At 36.6% G+C, this 19093-nt stretch overlaps 2 protein-coding genes across 2 annotated transcripts in view; one reads left to right on the forward strand and one right to left on the reverse strand.

The window, feature by feature from the left end:
- The window catches only part of LOC139142065 (sushi domain-containing protein 2-like), a 21917-nt gene extending 15519 nt beyond the window's left edge, over positions 1–6398 (forward strand). The window contains exons 11-15 of the mRNA XM_070711854.1: positions 52–312; positions 675–866; positions 1532–1702; positions 2183–2321; positions 2701–6398. Of these exons, the coding sequence (XP_070567955.1) occupies positions 52–312; positions 675–866; positions 1532–1702; positions 2183–2321; positions 2701–2782 (845 nt within the window). The 3' untranslated portion in view covers positions 2783–6398. The remainder of the gene's footprint in view (positions 1–51; positions 313–674; positions 867–1531; positions 1703–2182; positions 2322–2700) is intronic.
- LOC139142070 (uncharacterized) lies at positions 4620–13044 on the reverse strand. The gene is made up of 4 exons (XM_070711862.1): positions 12359–13044; positions 9761–9931; positions 6140–6278; positions 4620–5689 (listed from the first exon to the last, which is right to left on the reverse strand). The coding sequence occupies exons 1-4, from the start codon at positions 12447–12449 to the stop codon at positions 5623–5625; spliced, it is 468 nt and encodes a 155-aa protein (XP_070567963.1). The 5' UTR covers positions 12450–13044; the 3' UTR covers positions 4620–5622.
- Between the last annotated feature and the right edge of the window lie 6049 nt (positions 13045–19093).

Here is a 19093-nt window from a genome sequence, read left to right on the forward strand (position 1 = left end):
ACTTGGTTCTCACCGAGCGTGTTCAAGAGCTTGAATGTCATTGGTTTACAGGGGAAATCGCCAATACAGATATGTTTGAATATGACCAAGGCAAATCCCATGATGATTATCATGATCCGACGTTTGCACCACTCTTTGACCCGCCGAGTGAAGATGAATTGTCTCCAGAACTTAGACAGGACATGGATGAAGTTTGTGGAGAAAACCTGGAGTGTCAATTTGATGTCAGAACCACCAAGAGAATTGACGTCGGCAGCTTGACTAAAGAGGGCGCGGATCAATATGACATAATTAGAAGTGGCACAGAGAAAGGTAACAATATTACAATTTGTCGAAGTTTGAAGATGACGTCAGCTAGGGTAGTCTGTGATGCAACATAGGCATTCCAAATGTAATATTGAAAGTGTGTCATGATTATGTTTTTCTGAATGATTTAACAAACCAACTTAACGGACCAGGATACATATTGTATTCAAATAAACACTTTGAATTCATCAAAGTATCGAAACTTTAGAAAAAGTACATCTTGTCTATCTATTTGTCATGACATGTAAAGAATGACAACGTATTTCATTTGTAATATGTCATAGATATTCAACAAGTGGTAGAGTGTTTCAAATTGATTGCTAAAATAAACTGTTGCATACTAACTTTGAGTTTTCGTTTACTTTCAGTTGTCGTTTGTGAATACATGAAAACTCCTTTGAACGGTACAAAGACATTTAAAGATGATTTGAAAACTCATCTTGTGGGAAGTGTTATTACTTTTGGATGTGATGAAGGCTTTGTACAGACTGGTACCCCGACACGAGAGTGTCTCTTTAATGGAAAATGGACTGGTATTGACACTGTCAACGACTGTATAGGTATGTCCTGGTGATTAACGAAAATGTGTCTCGCTATACCGGTGAATGTATAGGATAATTAACTACACGTACCTTAGCGAATGAATATTCGCGCGAGACGAGTCATAAAGAACACGTAATAAAAATAAATTTTTACAACACGGAATTGAATATATAACTTTTCACATTATTTACAATAATTGTGTCGATTATCACAGAAAATACCGGCAATGCTTTCCTGAATATTGTTTGTATAACTAAAACATGACTTTATGACAAAAAATATAAGTTAGGACATAAAGTTTAAAACAATAATAAGTGAAAACATGGAGAAAGCAACGCAGATGAGATTAAAGATAGGCAGAGAGAGAGAGAGAGAGAGAGAGAGAGAGAGAGAGAGAGAGAGAGAGAGAGGGACTAGTAAACAGTGTTTTGGAAAAATATGCTGTTAAACAGAAGAACTGATGCACTGATAGAGTAATGATCGACAGTGAAAGTGCTGGGACGATGAGATAGAACCACAATAAGATACTGTGGGGGCAGACGTAATCAATCACGAGATAGGTAGCGGGCGACTGACAGTCATTAGAGACGAAGTGATTGACACAAAGGTACACCAAAGGGTATTCATACAAAGTAAATGGTTACATACTTGTGTTGAACTCTCATAATGTGTTACCTTATAGAAACTGGGTGTGGAACATTGTTACCGCCTGACAATGGCGCCATCACAGTTGTTGTTGAAGATGGTCTATACGTGGCATATTTCACTTGTGAAGATGACTATAAAATAAGCGGGGCTTCTTATCGTCGATGTGTCAATGGAGTTTGGACTGGCCTCGAAACGGAATGCTACGGTTGGTAAAATTGCGTCATATGTTACAATGTTTGACTCGTCTCTGCAAAGAGCAGCTCAGTTGAAATGTCAGTGATTTCAATGAATTCAAATATCAATATAGCCGATGAGATGTGGATTTTGACAGCGTACTTACGCAGTGAAAAAGAGACTATGGCATGGCACTACAAGCAGGATTGTATAAAAGAGTGTTCATCATTCATACAAACACCTTCATCTATGAGTTGATTAGCTCTCTTATTTAGGGAATTCAATGGGTGGGCAACTAATCAAACCAATTTCAATTTCTCGAAGTATAATGAAATCTGTTTTCTAACTTTATGCGTGTATATTCCAAACTGTATCAAATCAGCGTTTTTAGTTTTATTATGTAAAGAAAATTTTAATTGAATGAACAGAGTGAATGTTATCAAGAAGTGAATGATCTCTGATTCGATAACAATCGATCTGGAAACTGATGGGGTCTTTGTTTCTTTTTCAGTTGGCATTGACCCTGACCTTGCAAGGTCGTTAATCATTGGTTTGTCATGCGCAGTTGGAGTTGCTCTCATTGTCATTGTTGTCTACGTCATCTATGTCTGTCGTTTCAAAGATGATAAGAAGAGCGATGTTGAATCAGGGTGAGTATTATCCTCCTAGAATTGTAAGAGTATAGATATTAGGCCGTCAACAATTAGTAGTCTAGATTCAAGAAATCATTGATGACAATCAACAAAATCGCCCTTACGAGGATGTTGAAGATGAAGAATCTTACCTAATTTATGAGTTTTCGTTTGGTTACCAAATTTATGATTGTAGTTTTACACTTTGAACAGAGCAAACTATATTGTGAAGACCTTCGAGTATTATTAAATAAGACCAACAATAAAAATACCACAAACTTTCTAAACTTCAGAACAAAATTCACTATACTAATAAAGGTATAGATATGTGTTTAACATCTACAAAGCACTTTTGTCCTGATTGTAATAAATCATTCGAATCATTTTATCTACTTAGAGCAAAGGCAAACACAGAAATAGAGCAAGTCAAATATGAAAACAATGCTGTTGCCATTGACGACGAAGGACACGACCACTGAGGAGAAGAAACTGGATAAGACGAGGAAGAAGTAAAACCTGAGAAAGAAGAAGGGGAAAAACACATGTACGAAGAGCTTCCCTAAAGGAAATTGTACTTTGAGTTTTGGACGGAGATCAAGGGAAGCAAGTCTGCCCTTTGACGACCATTGAACTTCCTCTGTTCGCCTTTGTATATTTTCCTAATTAGGAATTTACATCACCACTTTGTTTATATTTTGTGATTGAAATTCGATGAAAGATATTAATCGTATTGAAAATATGAGTACGGAAAATTTCTTGTTGACCATTAATTTGAAAAGGTGGCTTCCAGAAGAGTTACTCTGCGATATGACGCCAGTGATGTCTGCCCGGTGTTGTGTTCGCCTTCAAGTTGTTGTGTTCGCAACTGTTAACACATCCACGTTGTTCTTAACGAGCAGTACCAACTCAGAAAGATTATTTAAGTAACCATTATGAAAAGTTATTGATTCAAGCAATATCATTCGAAAGTTATTTCTGCTAAAATATGATAGACTGCCTGAATTTCGAGATTTTATATTCTCTGCCAGCATGCTGTATCCTCATATACCTTGTCAATATACGACCTGGTTATCTTGTATATCAACATAAAACATTCATAAAGTTCATATCGAGGCTTTATTTACTAACTAATACTTTAACGATCAACGCGTGCTAAAATTCGGACTTGGAATTGCTTTTTCTTACTAAATTGATACAAGTCAACTTCCCACTTCCAGACATAGAAAACATATCAGTAGCCACTATCACATGAATCAATAATCAAATAATTTGACAACAAAAATATTTTGGTGGCCGCGCCGATGTACAGTTGTACTCCTTTATTTCAACACGTATTATAATTTCCATTCATAAAATACTGATTCCTAATTTTTCTTAAATATAGTGATAATATACTTTGCGAATTTGAAATTTTCGAGTTCACCGGTTTTTGCAAGCGTTTAAAGCGACGTGCAAAATCGTTGATATATTTAAGTCACTTCATTTGAGCTCAGAAATATGCATATTTTGCCAGAAAATATTTTAAGAGTATCCTTTAAACAATGTTGGAAGTCTCTCTGCTTATTTGAGCTTTACTATTTAGGTAACTTCTATCAGGATGCGTTATTTTTAAAACACTCACTTCGATAAACCTCCATGTACAAGGACATGTGTGGAGTCTGTGTATTTTCGCTGCAATATGCAATCATGTATCGTTGGTGTCTCGAGTCTATCCGATGTGTATCGTATTTGTGAGGATATTCAGTGAAAGCATTTTGTTTGTACATAAATTATTGACAAGAGTTTCCGTTTGTGTCCGGAATGATATCAATGCTAATGGTAGTTGTAACAACCTAGTGTTAGTCAATTGCTTCCCAAGTGATGCGTGTTCAGGAAAATCACGGGTGAACAGCGCAGTCGTGTATGGTCCAGTGTAAGCTGAATCAATGGGGAAGTCTATTCAATTGCGTGCAGTCTTAGGGTTTCGGACTTTAAGTGATGTAAATATAGTTATATTTCCATCGGAGTGCAATTCCAAACATGAAGCACAAGCTTGCCTAGTGGCAAAGATGTCGCTCATTCTCAAAAGACTACACGACGACAAACCGAAGTTGTTACAAAGCTCGTACACATGTGCACGCTCGAATTCATAACACATGAAATACGACTTTATTCAAATTGATGTCATTATTGCTCAGGCTGGCCACACAAAAATTGTAAATTTTATCGTTGATATCAAATTTTCATATAAAATAATATCTTATTTATGTGAAACGAGAGTATTAGTGACCAAGAGAGGTAACGGCTGTGAGAAAAATGCACCAATGGCACAGCGGGTATCTGAAAGTAAGTTTATTTTGTGAACATAAAAAGTACTATTTCAAATTTAATTGAAGGCACAATATATCTCTTGCAATTACAAGCCAATGTTTTCTCTCAAGTAATATTAAATTGTTGTATAGTTGCTGCGATGAAAGGTTTTTGAAGCGAATTTACCGTTATATGTCGTCATTTCGGTATTCAGTATCCATACATATAAATACCAACATTTCCTCAGACGGGTCATAGGGAACTTCCATCGGTACTTTTTGATATATTGATTTATTTATTGTTTACTAATTTGCTCATCAACAGCGCCATCAGTCAGCCGTTCAATATACAGATGAGAAAGTACTCATCAGTAGCCCCATTCTTTCCGTGAATTTTGTGTAATCTGATACGCCACGATAGCATCGGGGATTTGAAGAAATAGAAAAAGTAAAGGACATTCTGTCTTAATGGACACCAACACAAGAATATTCTTTCCTTTCGTGTCGAGAGAGAATGTACCACTCGATGACAACATTCTGTTTTTGTTTACCCACCAAAGAGTATGGTGACTTGACAATAAACATGCAAACATACATCGAATAGAAATGGGCGTAGCAAATCAAAGTTAGTAAATTTACTTACATAACATTCAATATTATTGTGTCTGATTTATGAAGCAACATTTACTCACACAGACAGGCCATTGGCGGCTTTCATTTGCGCTGTTTTCAGAGTTGCTAGTCAGCGTAATATTTGATTTATCATTCAAATTTATCGTGACAAATATTTAGAATGATTTTGAGATTTATCTAACAAAACACAGTAAGATTTGGGATTGTCTTTGACACGCTTTAAACGCCTTCTGTATAAATCACGAGCTGTAGAGAAAGTCTGGACATATACAATTATTGAAGTTGTGAAGGAGAAGGATCGCAGATATTAAAAGTTATCTGAGATATTTACTCGTACTGGGATTTCATTGATGTACATAGGATTGTAAATTTCTTGTCTTGACATTTTAAATTTGTTTTCATTCGTCTTCGATGATGGCCGCCTTGTTCTCGTATTTCGCTTCTTTAGATGCATTTATATGTGATCTGTCGAAATAGCAGACAGTGTATGAATGTATGTAATGGGTTGTCAACGATTTTCAACACATATCGTGTGTCCTGTGAGTGTCCGCATACATTCATACAAATTGTCAGCAATTTAGGTGGGAACAGTGGATATAGCAAAGTAAATAGAGTACTATGAATGATCTCATTGACATATGCTTACATCGGTACAGGCCATCATAGCGCACTACATGAACCGCAGTAATCGAATTATTATGATTAAAATCTTACAACATTTAAGAAAACGCAATACTACAAATGTTATTTGCTTATACATCACAACAAATCTAATCAGAGATTAGCTTGTCACAAATTCTAATTTCTATTCATAAGCTAATCATTTGAAATCTTAATAGTCTAACTGGTCGCGAGTCATTTCAACAATAAAAAGTACACTTTTAATACAACATAAAATGTTCAGTCACAACTTACCCTGATTCAACGTCTTTGTCGTCATTACTCTTAAAACAGTAGATGTAGATTAGATAAAAGAACAAACAGAGGACGATTACACCGCCTGCACACGAAGCACCAATGATCAATGACATTTCAAGGTCAGGATCAATGCCATCTGAAAGAAAGATGCATTTTCAAATGTTTTAAGCACGTCATCCTTAGTTTCCTGTCACAATGAAAATGTTAAAACCTACCCTAACAGTCATTAAAGTTCTATGTGTGATTTATCAATTGACTTAACAGTGATCTGACTCTCTTTTTGTTAAGGTAAGGGACTACCCAAGTATAGCGCAGTGGTTTGTATGTGTCAACTTGATGCAAGAAAGCATCCTCTTAATATTGTCATTTTCTTCAAACTTTCACAAAAGACTTCGAATGAGAGGTTGTTTGAAAATTATATTCAAAAAGAGGTTTCACCGTACTGGATTTCAAAATAAATGGCAAGATTATTCCTTTCTGTACAAAAGTACCTGCAAAAAATGCTGAGTCAGTTTTTTGCACTCTTGATAGATATGGCATTTTCCTTCATTGCGTAGTCAGCAACACACATTCTCTCCCTTTCAATCTAAACGTCACATGTTTCAGCATCCTAACTGAAGGAAATAGCAATACTTTAGTTTTAATCAGTTTCTTACATGTTAGAGGGCTGACGTTTTTTCAAACCCATATGAACTGCATGAAATCAAAGGGTATAGCATATTGCTGTATATAAGATGAATCTCAAAATAAAGTAAAAACACATCATTTTCTTGTCTATAAACTATATCCAACTCAAAAAATATACACATCAGAAAAACATAATTGAGGTGTGTGTATCGTTGAAATTAACAGAAAATGACGATAAAATAAACCCATCTGTGGTTGAAAAGGCATGGGGTAAGGGTATTTCAGGATCAAATACCATAAAAATAGCGCCAATGGCACTTGATCACAACTGGCACATTGTGAAACTACTCATAATTAATGAGGTACAATATGTGGCGTCATGCGGTGTCCCATCATACCATATATGAAGGGTGTAGCACTTGTGGTTACTGAGTTATGGACAAATATGTATATTTCAGGTCAAATGTCACTGAGGTCATGTGACATTTTGTCAAAAAATTGAATTGCTAAGTCATCCCTATATACCAAAAATCAGACCTAGCTCTATTGGCTCGCTCAAAACTAGATATGCACATAATTAATGAGGTACAATATGTGGCGTCATAAGGTGTCCCATCATACCATATATGAAGGGTGTAGCACTTGTGGTTACTGAGTTATGGACAATATGTATATTTGAGGTCAAAGGTCACCGAGGTCACGGGAGATTTTGTCAAAATATTTGATTTAATCTGCGTGAACGGAGGGACATGACCCAATCTATAAGGCCCTGGACTTCATCCATGGGGACTAAAAACTGTGTCACTGAATCCTTTTTGCAATATGAATATAATGAGAAACTAAATTTTTATTTTACTTGGCCTTATACATGGGATTCTACAGACAGCTGACTTATACATGGTAGTCTATGGTGGTGTAAACTAAAAAGTCCTCTAACATGGCCAAATTTGATCGCATTGTGAAACAAATTGACGTGCATTTGTATGGGGTAGGGTACTATCCTTGTGCAAAGTTTGAAAGAAATTGACCTGGGCATGTCTGAGATATCTGCGTGAACAGACGGACCGATGCACACACGGACGCACGGACGCACACACGGACATGACCAAACCTATAAGTCTAATGGGGACTAATTAGACAGACCACGAAGTCAATGAGCAACATACAGCTGAAAGACTATTTTTCACATTGCAATTTTAAGCCCATTTTTATGAGAAAAGGGACATGTATATGTATATGGAGAAAAAAGCAGAAGACATATTTGTAAATTGTTTGTTAAGTGACAATCATATATGCATCTCTTGAAATTTTGCGGTTATAAGGTATAACACTAGTGTAAGAATAATGAGGTTAGAATAAGTTAGTAAAGCTAAGTTGACAGTAATTAAGATTACAAAATTGTACACTAAGCTGAGGAAATCTGAATGAAATAAATGTTGAAAAGTAGCAAAGTCATGGTCATCTTTTGTCTAATACCTTGTGTAAGTTCATGAACTTTACATAAATCTTGCTATAGATTTGTTGCTAATGGGCAATAACTGTGTTTCAGATCATTTGAGAGCAATCCATCCATGACAGGTTTAAATTGTAATATACTTCTATTTAAAGGAGAGAAACTTCTCAAATAATTTTTTTCCCTGTAATTTCCTGTGAGAACACATGGACATGCTTAGGACTCTATGCTGGTGCTACCTTGATAACTAACCTACAACTTGTAACGGCATTGTCTAACCTGTTCACCCCAATTTCCTGTAGACAGGTCCACACTCACCATTGATAACAATGGGTTTGGGCCATACCATGGTAGTGAAAGACTGTAACATGTGAGGTCGTGGATACTTAATCTCAGGAATGTCAAAGTCTGTATATTGACTCAAGGATGTTTACATAACAAATGCCTAGGGTCATCTCAAAAGTGAGAATCTAAACTATGAAATATGGTTTTTTTTTATTGCTTTTGATACCCAAAAGAGCATAGAAATCTCTTATACTTTGAATCAGCCATCCTGCATATTTCTAACATTCATCAAAACCTCATTTCTGTTCCACAATCATAAAACAGTCCACAATGCAGGATTGGTGTACATTCCAAAACTACATATATGAAAGACCCCTAAAATCAATTAGTTAAAAAGGGGGTTAGAAATTTCCCAAAACTATATAACCTCTGCTCTGTTTGGCTCCATTTTCCGAATTGGAACCTTGGAACCAGTCTATGTATTGGTACCAAATATCAACGCAGTCTGTTCAGCAGTTTTTGACTTTTTGTCGTTTACGGAAATGGACGACATCAAACACCGGTGAAACCACCTCTATATCACAACTTCCAGTTGTGATAAAAAGTAGTGTTGTAATCCCATTTCCTGCTTATTTTTATCGTTATAATTTACCAAAGCACAACATGTGCAAAACCAGAAAGAGTGACATTATTCGCTGACAACTTTTGGTTGAGTTTCGATGACATCATCAATAAATGAGAAAATAACCTGTTTACACTAGAATTAGTGTACGCTAAAGGTACCTCAGGATCGCCTTACTCAAAAAAGTAGGACGGGAACCCCCTTTATGTTTATTTTTGTTGGTATTATTAATCAGAGCACAACATATTCAAAAATCAGGGGGGAAAATGACAACATTTTTTAAAATTTCAAGTAGACCTCCACCTTAATATGAAAACGATGAACTTCATATAGAACGACACATTGGGAAATTCACAGCTTACCAAGCCAAAACCGTTCATTATATATCTCCATGGTCGAATGACAGTTTATCTAGAGTTGTACTTGTTGACAATCCTAGGACACAATGAATCGTATTTTTCGAGTTTAGGCTCAGTCAGGTTTGTTCCTTCTGAAGTGACATTAGGAAAAGCTGGTTGAACACCGATCGAAAAACCACCAAGTCGGTCAGGTGTTTGGTCAAATTATATGTACAAGTGTCATCGATCACAGTGGTATGTTTGTATCGCTAGGAAATGTTAGTTTCACCAACCGTAGCATTCTGTTTCAAGTCCAGTCCAAACTCCATTTATACATCGACGTTTGACAGCACCGCTGACTTTATATCCTTCAGGGCAGGTCAGGTATGCCACATGGATGTCATTTTCTATCGTAACATTCACAAAACCCTCAGGTGGAGGCGTCAGTGGCTCACACTCGATCTCTGGCATGAAAAATAATCAAGGATAAGTTGCGTGACTTACGTCAATGGACTTTGCCGCCAAAACATAAAGATAGGAAGCCCCTTCCTACCTCCATGGCCAAGACAACCAATCTAAGTTTAAAGGGCCAGTAGCTATAACTTTTCATGGTTTTAAACACTTTTGTTTTCATGTCGATTGCAGTTTGAAATTTCTGTTCGACTCCCGGTAGCAATATGCTTTTGGGAATAGAAAGAGAAACCGTAATTGACATTTAAAATGAGAATACTGAAAAAACCCAAAACATACAGTTGCTGGCCGTTAATGTAACTACTACAGGGATACAACAGTGACTCCATGAGAAATTGTATTTGCCAACATCATATTTGTTCTTGATTTGAAATTTAAACTTAGATGTCTGCAAAGGCCAGTCGGAAAAAAAAGGAAAGTTTCCTTGAATACTGACGTATGCGTCACGTTATTTCTCTTTCCGAATCAGAGTAAATTTAGACTAGCCGTGTATACGGTCTACTGCCACAGTAACTATCTCTGACGAGGATTTATTGTATTATGTTTTTCAATATTCCTGTCAATAAACCCAATTCATACCAATATAATCGACATCCGTGTGAGGCGTGTAATAAGAACAATCAGATATCTGTTATATCATTATATGTAGCAGGTTTCATCAACTTTCGCACAGTACTCTCAGAGTTAAATCAATAATTACAAAATTTTATTTAATATGTAAATGAGCTAATTATTAACTTGACACACCCAATGCTTCTCAGTACAATTAAATATTTATCAGATCAATATCTGTATCAAGTTTCATCAAATGTAATGCTGTAATTTTGGAGAAATATCACTAATTACAAAGTTCATTAAATATGCAAATGAACCCTTAATTAACTCCACATAACTAAATGCTTTACACCACAATTAGATATCTGTCAGATTAGTATCTGCAGCAGATTTCATCACATTTGGTGCAGTTATTTCGGAGTTATATGACTAATTACAAAACTTCATAAAATATGCAAATGAGCTATTTGTTAACTTGACACTGTCAAATGCTTGTCAGTACAATTAGATATTTATCAGATCAATATCTGTACCAGATTTCACTGACTTGGGTGCCGTAATTTCAGAGTTATATACCTAATTACAAAGTTCATTGAATATGCAAATGAATCCTTAATTAACTTGACACTACTAAGTGCTTTACACCACAGTTAGATATCAGTCAGATCAGTATCTGCAGCAGAATTCATCAAATTTGGTGCAGTTATATAGGAGTTATATGACTAATTATAAAACTTCATAAAATATGCAAATGAGCTATTTATTAACTTGACACTGTCCAATGCATCCTATTATAAATAGATGTATATCAGATCAATATTTGTTGCACGTATCATCAAGTTTGGTGCAGAACTTTTAGAGTAATGTCAGTAATAATAAAAGTTCATTAAATATGCAAACGAGCAGATAATTTACATGATACTCACAGTATCATCATTATGTTCTGGGTTTGTCATATGTGAAAAGTTTCATAAAATTTTGTGCGGTATTTCTTGATTTATGCCTACACTGCCTTTGTCGTCTCCATAGGGAATCCATTGTGCGGCAAAAATGATATTGCATAACTTCATTAATATGCAAGCAACACTAACCAAAATCTAGTCAGTTCTTGCAAGTAGCATATGGTAAATGTGTACCAAATCTGACTTGAATCTGTTCAGGCATTTTTGAGTTATCGTGTAAACAGACAGACACACACACACACACACTCACATGGAAAGACGGACAGACATCGCTATGACATTAGCCCACGTGTGAACACCTGAGCTAAAAATGAAAACGTGTACTATAATATTTCAGACTGTAATGCTGAGTTCACCGAAACAACATCAGTTTCCATAAATTAATTCTCATCATGTCAGAAGTTAAGAATTAATTAGGTTCGATGATCAGTAATCGGTTTCGTACCCATATTTTTCGCTCTTACCGATTGACTTGTGAATGCACACATCATATAATATGTGATGATCTGGTCTCATACCTGATAAACGCTAGGCCACATTAATGTTTGTTTGGCAAGTTACATAAACTAGGTGTCACGGACCCAATGGTTGTTCCAGATTCTACAAGAATAAGTCATCAAAAAGCCTTTGAAGACTGGTGTGGGTGGATAATAGATCGAAATCTTGTAGCGAGCGTTGCTAGAAGTGCTATGATTGATAATCAAATACAAAAAAACTGTACTTTGTAACCATAGCCCTTCAGAAAGACCCCAATGGAAAGTTCACAGTTTTATGGCAGACCGCTGCGTTTATAAGGCTCTGCAATCAATACAGGTACAGTTAGGACTGTTTTCTACGACTTAGATCTGTATCATACAAGAGTAACTTGTTGAACGGATTCATTTACAAACAGTGCATACATACCCTGCGACTCTACGCCAATATGAATGTTCAGCCACAACGCTAGAACCAATACTGCAAAAGACTTGAAGCAAACTACTCCGTGATGTCTCATGATTGCCTCAAATTTCTTGAAGTACTGGTGTGGCAAGTACAAAGGCCTGACTGAAACTGTAAACAGCAGTCAAATAGTCTATGCGTGTCGCTGTAACTTTGATTTATAGCAGTTGTTTACATTGCGAGGTACCTATGATTTACCTAAGGTAAATCACCAAAGGTGGGCAAAGCTAAAATAAGTATCGGTGAACGATTTGTAAGTACGTGTTTCGTACTGACAATCCTGCCATCTCCCTCAAGAGAATGGTATCTCCCTGAGATTAAAGAGATTGCAAGATTATAACCTGGCCTGGCTGCGGTGTCGAGTGACGAGTTTTTCAACTGAGGTGTGTGTGTGTATGACAAGTGTTTACATGGCGACACCGTTACGTGTAACTTCGAATTCTGATCAGATAATCAGTCACTGACATGGAAGATTACTTACACGTTATGATGCTATATAATTTCAATCGGACGCTGAGAATAAATCATACATTAGTATCATAAAATCAATTATGACGTTGTTACTGTGCGATAAAACACTCGAATGGCATTGGACTCCAAGGTAGAGTCATCTGATTCTCTGTGTCTACGTTCACAATGGTTCATATTGGGAACTTTCAAGTTTGATGAATTTAGCACTGCACTGCGATGACCTTATCAACGTCCATACAGATCAATTACTGAACCATTTTGCATGGGGTATTTTAATTACAGTGTATAGTCTGTGTGCCAATGATGACCTTATCAACGTCCAGATCATTTATTTTGCATGAGATACGTTAATTACACTAATTTACAGTGTATTATCTCTGTGCTAATGATGGCTGGAATCGACAAGGAAAATAAGTATAAAATTCAAAAGTGTTAAACATTGCCGTGATAGTTACGATCGCAGTTAAGTTGTCAATCAGCGGACAGCTTTGTTCACAAGTTCTACTAAAAATGAACAGGGGACAATTCAAAGCATAGATTTATGGCTTTACAAACAATGCATATCAGCTGGAGGTAAACGTCTGGCTAAGGATATTCAGATCATTTATACAACAGGTTTCTTTGTTGTTACATGTAAATAGGCCCAAGTACACCGATCAGAAAATCCTTACATATTTTGAATAGTAGTAGCCGATGTAGCTTTCTTGTCTGAGCTGATGAGCTGATGTCATCTACTATAGAATATACGGAATTGAACAGTAAAGTCACAGCGTTATTTTGATGGCAGAATCACAGAATTAGATCACAACAAGAAAGCCAGGTTATCACTGATTATTAAATGTGCCAAAATAGAATTTCCGGGGAGGATATTTTGACAAAAAAGCAGCAATTAAAACGAATATGCCAATTTCTTCATAGTGTTAACATTTCTTCATAGTTTTAACCCTTTGAGCGCTGTAATTTTTTCCCGCCAAAATTTTAGTGCAACATTTTAACCAACTTTTATGAATTTTTCTGTAATTTTTTGATAATTTTGGACCAAATGGACATCACATTTCATTGGCTACAGTTTGTTACCAAAATTTTAACAAAAATCTGAAAAAAATTGGTGGAGTATATTTTCTTAAGGGTGAGAAAAATTTACTTTGGCGCTCAAAGGGTTAACAAGTATGCACTGAGGTCATCCTAAATGGATGCAGACTACTTGAAACTCTTCAAAGACAATTTCAGAGAATTCCAAAATTCCTCAAGATTCACCAAAAATAAATGAGGTCATTCCGGGGAAATTATAAACCAATGTTCAAATTTCTTGCATTCGTGGTTTCAGTTAACTTTATTTGACCAAAAAGTAATAAAGTGTGGCCGAAAATTTTAAATTATTAATTTTTACATTTTTATTATTTACACGATAATAAAAATTAATAAAGAATAAATACATAAATTTCTTGATGAGTTGAACAAATCTCAATGACATTATCTCTACTTACCTTTCACACTTGATTCAGGTCAAGGGTCAAGCTAAGATAATAGTACAATTGCGTAAAAAACAAACCGAAGGTAAGAAAACTAGAGTACACCATAAATAAAGAAATTTTAGAACTGTAGGCACAAGTGCTGACTGACACTGAAGTGTCAGCTGTTGATTGGGAACAGGCTCTGGAATTGTGAGCTGTGGTCCAGAGACTTGAAGCAATGGTTGACAAAATCATGCAGCACATGTTCAATAGAGGAACAGCGGTGGTGACGAGAGCTAAGCAAACACGACAGTTATGATAGTCAGGGAATGAACAGACCAAGCACCTGTATGCTGACGTTGTTTGTTCCCATCGCAACTCAAAACGAATTCCCACTTGATTATGTCATTTAAATTTCTGCAACTCTGGCACTGATTGGTGGCTACGCTGAGGTGTCATTCAAACAGTATGCATATGAGATTCTGTTAAGCAACACAAAACAGTCAATATGTTAATTGTTCGCCTCGCCCTATGGTAAAATTGTTTAGTCTCAGAGATAATCCTCTCAGATAGAAATAATTAATGGAGGGGATTATTGCTGGCAAGCGACTGTTTTCTTAATTTACAATACTACACAGTGGTAGTGGCTGGTTAGGCTAAGCTTACACAGTTCAAGGTTGTTATAATACAGATAGAAGAGGGGAAGGCCTATATCTCATTTTTTTCATTTATAATTTATTTAATTGGTGTAGTTGTAGAATATCTGGTCAGCTACATGTATTAGGTAAACTGACCGGTCAGTGACGATGATAACTTCGCTGACCTCTATGTCATAAAAACTGATAAAACAACGCTGTTCAAAGGCTTGAACGTGTTCATTGCAAGCTCCTGGTTTGGTATAAACATGTACCTTATGCAAATAAAAATTGAATTACTGCCACCATGATTCTACAACTGTCCAATAAGAAAGCAACCCATCGAAGGATGTCATTAATAATGTTACAAGGTAACGCGTTTAAACAATGACAGCTGAGTACCGTGAACAGGGAGACACTTCTGAACAAATTACCTCTGGTGAACAATCTTTTTATTTCTTTCTTGCCAGTTCTTTGGGAGAAAACATTTAGGCCTTAATAACATAAAAAGTATCATTTGATTTAGTAGATATCTGTCTTACTGATCTGATGGAATGTGTAGTAATAAGAGGTAATTTGAAACTCACAGTGGGTGGACACCAGTCTGTACCAGTCCTCCAACCTGACTGTACAAATACCTGTTGACATTTCCCACAAAGAGAAGAAATGTTATTTGTCACAAACAAAAACAAAAACAAACATTTCTAAAAGCATGCCAAGGTCATTTGAACTCGCGATTCTATTGGCAGACAAGTTTATCAATCCAGCTTGCGCTAATAGTGACATCAGATTTCTCTAACACTCTATTTCAAGCAAATATACGTCAGTGTTTGAACTTCACTCTGAGGTTGACAGGAAAGAAACGGACGATGAGGTGTACGTCGTGGAGTCACTCGTACTTAGTGACAAAATGGACAATGCTCCTTTTCATTGAGTCATTCTTTGCAGATTTTGGATAAACATCCGTAAATTTTAACGTAGTCGCCCTCACACAATAGAGATAGCTGCATTGATTATTGATGGGACTTATGACATGAAACCAATAAAAGTTGAGGAAATGAATAGGCTTACCTTGAAGTAACGATGTCCCTATAAAGTTGAAAGCTACCTTACCAGATATAGCACAAGATTAATATTTTCTACCTCAAATTTGGCAAACGAAGCAATGTAATGGAGCTAGACTGTTCAGAACTTCCTCTGATAATTTCTTGCCAATAAAAGAACTGTACGTATTATTCAGACGATTGGAACTAATTTGGGAGAATTGGATCTTTATAGTTTGCAAATTTCTCAAAAGCGTTGAGAGCCCTATAGCTGAATGTTGCAAAATATCTGATTCCGATAAATGCTGACGATAAATCTTGAGACTTCGTTTGTATACAATCTGTCAACCGATTTTCGCCGAGTAACGCATCTTCAGCAACATTTTTCATTTATTATTAATTTAATTTTTCTCTTTCTGTAAACGTATTGTTGATGCAACGCTTCTCATTGAAGGAGGAATAAAGGAACAACAACAACAACTGAAGCATTCGAACAAATGCAAGAGATACAGTGGAATTTGATCGAGTGTCCGTTTGGCCTTGCAGAGCTCGACAAGTCCACATGTTGCTTATCATTAGAAAAGTAAACATTTGCAACAAATTCAGTCTTCGTCTTTGGTTGGTGTTAGATTACAGTGCGCGGCAAACGTTTCCCATACACTGTCTCGTCACGATCACCTGCAGTCGTTTCAGAATGTCACTCACAACAAGCTTAACACTGCACTATGCACATTACCAGTTTTCTTTTAGGTGTTTACTTTTGAATTGGGAAGAAAATTATGAAGAAACAAGTAAATTCTTTGAAAAAAAAACTTTCTTCTCCTCTCGATGTCAGCAATCACGACAACAGTTCCTTCAGCATGTAGTCTGTAGCATTGCCAGTGCAGTCTACTCTATCAACAAGTTTGACACGATACAACACTGAATATTGTCAAGCAGAAAATGCTAAACACTCCTGCATGAAACTTTAATCCCGCTTTCTCTTTTGTCTCAGCTAAATGAAATTTTCTCAATTGACACTTCTCTGAGCTACAAAATAGACTTGAAGAAAAGTGTTGATTTTGCACATGCAAGTGCAATTCAATCAACACGGTACATTTTGCGCCATTGAATAACACACCCAGTGTTTCTGAAATAATTCACTGTATTTTGGCACTTAATTTCCCGGACGACATCATACACGCCCAGCGTCAGTCCGGTTGAGTTGAGGATTGTTCGAGAAAAATATGCCAATGAGTTTTATCTGAGTTGTATTTCCCAAATCAAAGTACACAAAATTAGCTGAAAGAAAACTTTGATGATGTACTATAGCTATAGTGTGGCGTCAAGCTTGTTTTGTGCATGAGTGGCATGCTGAAACGACTGCCATGATTGTAGACTAGACAGTGTATGGGAAACGTTCGCCGCGCGCGCTGTACTCAATTTGTTGCAATGTTTACTTTTCTAATGATAAGCAACATGTACACTTGTCGACCTCTGCAAGGCAAAACGGACACTCGATCAAATTCCACTGTATTGTAAATAGAGCAATTTCACTTGATCGTACTATTACTATGTCGGTAACATTTTGAATGACCTTGATTGCTATCCGATTAAGTGACTCGTAGGGCGCCCTCAATTGAAATCTAGCATGTACACTCCCAGCATCCCCTTTCAGTTCATCCTTCTGATTCTAATTGTGTACTGTATTTATCGATCTTCCCACTCTCCCAGGTATGTATGGCTGCCACTCGACCTGTGTGTCGATACTGACAAAATCTTCACTCTGAGTGATGTCATTTTTGAAGTGTTTTTGTGCAATGTTCCTGCACAGAGCCCATACCAAATATGGCAGTATTCACAGGCCGGAATCAAGGCAGCGCACATACAGCCTATTCCATTTAATACGATGGTGATATATAGACACCATCTGCGTCCGAGGTAGCGAAAGTCCATCATCCAGATGCCGATGGCGTATGCAGGGATCTCGACCAAAGCGGAGAGAAATGCGTTGATGTAGTCATCCCCGGCCAACGCAGAGGTGTTGTACGAGATGCCGAAGTACACGAGAATATTTATAGTCCTGAAAGGGGAAAACAGTCTCCAGATCACTAAACTAAAACAAGAGAGATCAGACATAAATCTCCAGGATTCATCGTGTCTTTGTATGTTCTGTTCACTCGGACAGCAACTTGAAAGCATAAACCGTTCACCAAGCACATTTCTGCAGAGGGACATAAGCATAGTAAAAACTGGAAATGTTAAATGAGATACAGAATAATTAAAAACACGAAAACGTCATCTCTGGGACGTTCATAGAAACCATAACGACATGTTTTTTTCGTACGATTGATAACATTATACTTTTATTGGAACATTGTTGTTCAGGTTACCATTTGAAGCCAGAATATACATTTATAACACATGGAGTTGGCACGCTTTTTATACACTGCGCATACCTTTAAATTTAACATTTGCAAGGTTTATTGCCATTAGTAACAAGGGTATACGGACGGTTCAAATAAAGCTCATAATACGCTATCTTGAGAAGCGTTTTATTGTTAAACCTTACAATATCTACATATAGAGGAAACCTTACCAGATATAAAACATTATCAAATACTTCTTCCTCATGTTTGGCAGTCGAACTAAATCAAGGGAGCTATGACTAAATCTCACTTTCTTCGCTTTAGAGATTTTCTTTGCTCCATGGAAATAATTTCATAGTACACCAGATTGATTGGACGGAGAAGTGCATTAGTTACCCTGGTTACATCATCAGAGCATTCTATTTCGTCATCGTCTCGGACCTCTCAACAACGACATTTGTCCCTGGTCAGTTACCTAATCGTCCGTATTATATTTTCCTCCCATTTGTCGAATTCAGCCGGAAAACGTGTCGTAGTTTCGAGCTGGCTTCAGTTTCATCGATGATCGGCGACTCATGGTGGCGCTGTTTAACTTCCAAACCAAATGGCTACTGATGTAGCTGCAAGGTACACGCCACTCATTATCATATGGTCGTTATCATATGGTGTCGAATTTCTTGAAAAAGTAGATATACTCTAATATTGCACATTAAAATAGCTTTTGGTAAAAGTAGCGCGCACATCAAAA

This window comes from Ptychodera flava, chromosome 10 (genome assembly GCF_041260155.1).
Source record: "Ptychodera flava strain L36383 chromosome 10, AS_Pfla_20210202, whole genome shotgun sequence".
NCBI lineage: Eukaryota > Metazoa > Hemichordata > Enteropneusta > Ptychoderidae > Ptychodera > Ptychodera flava.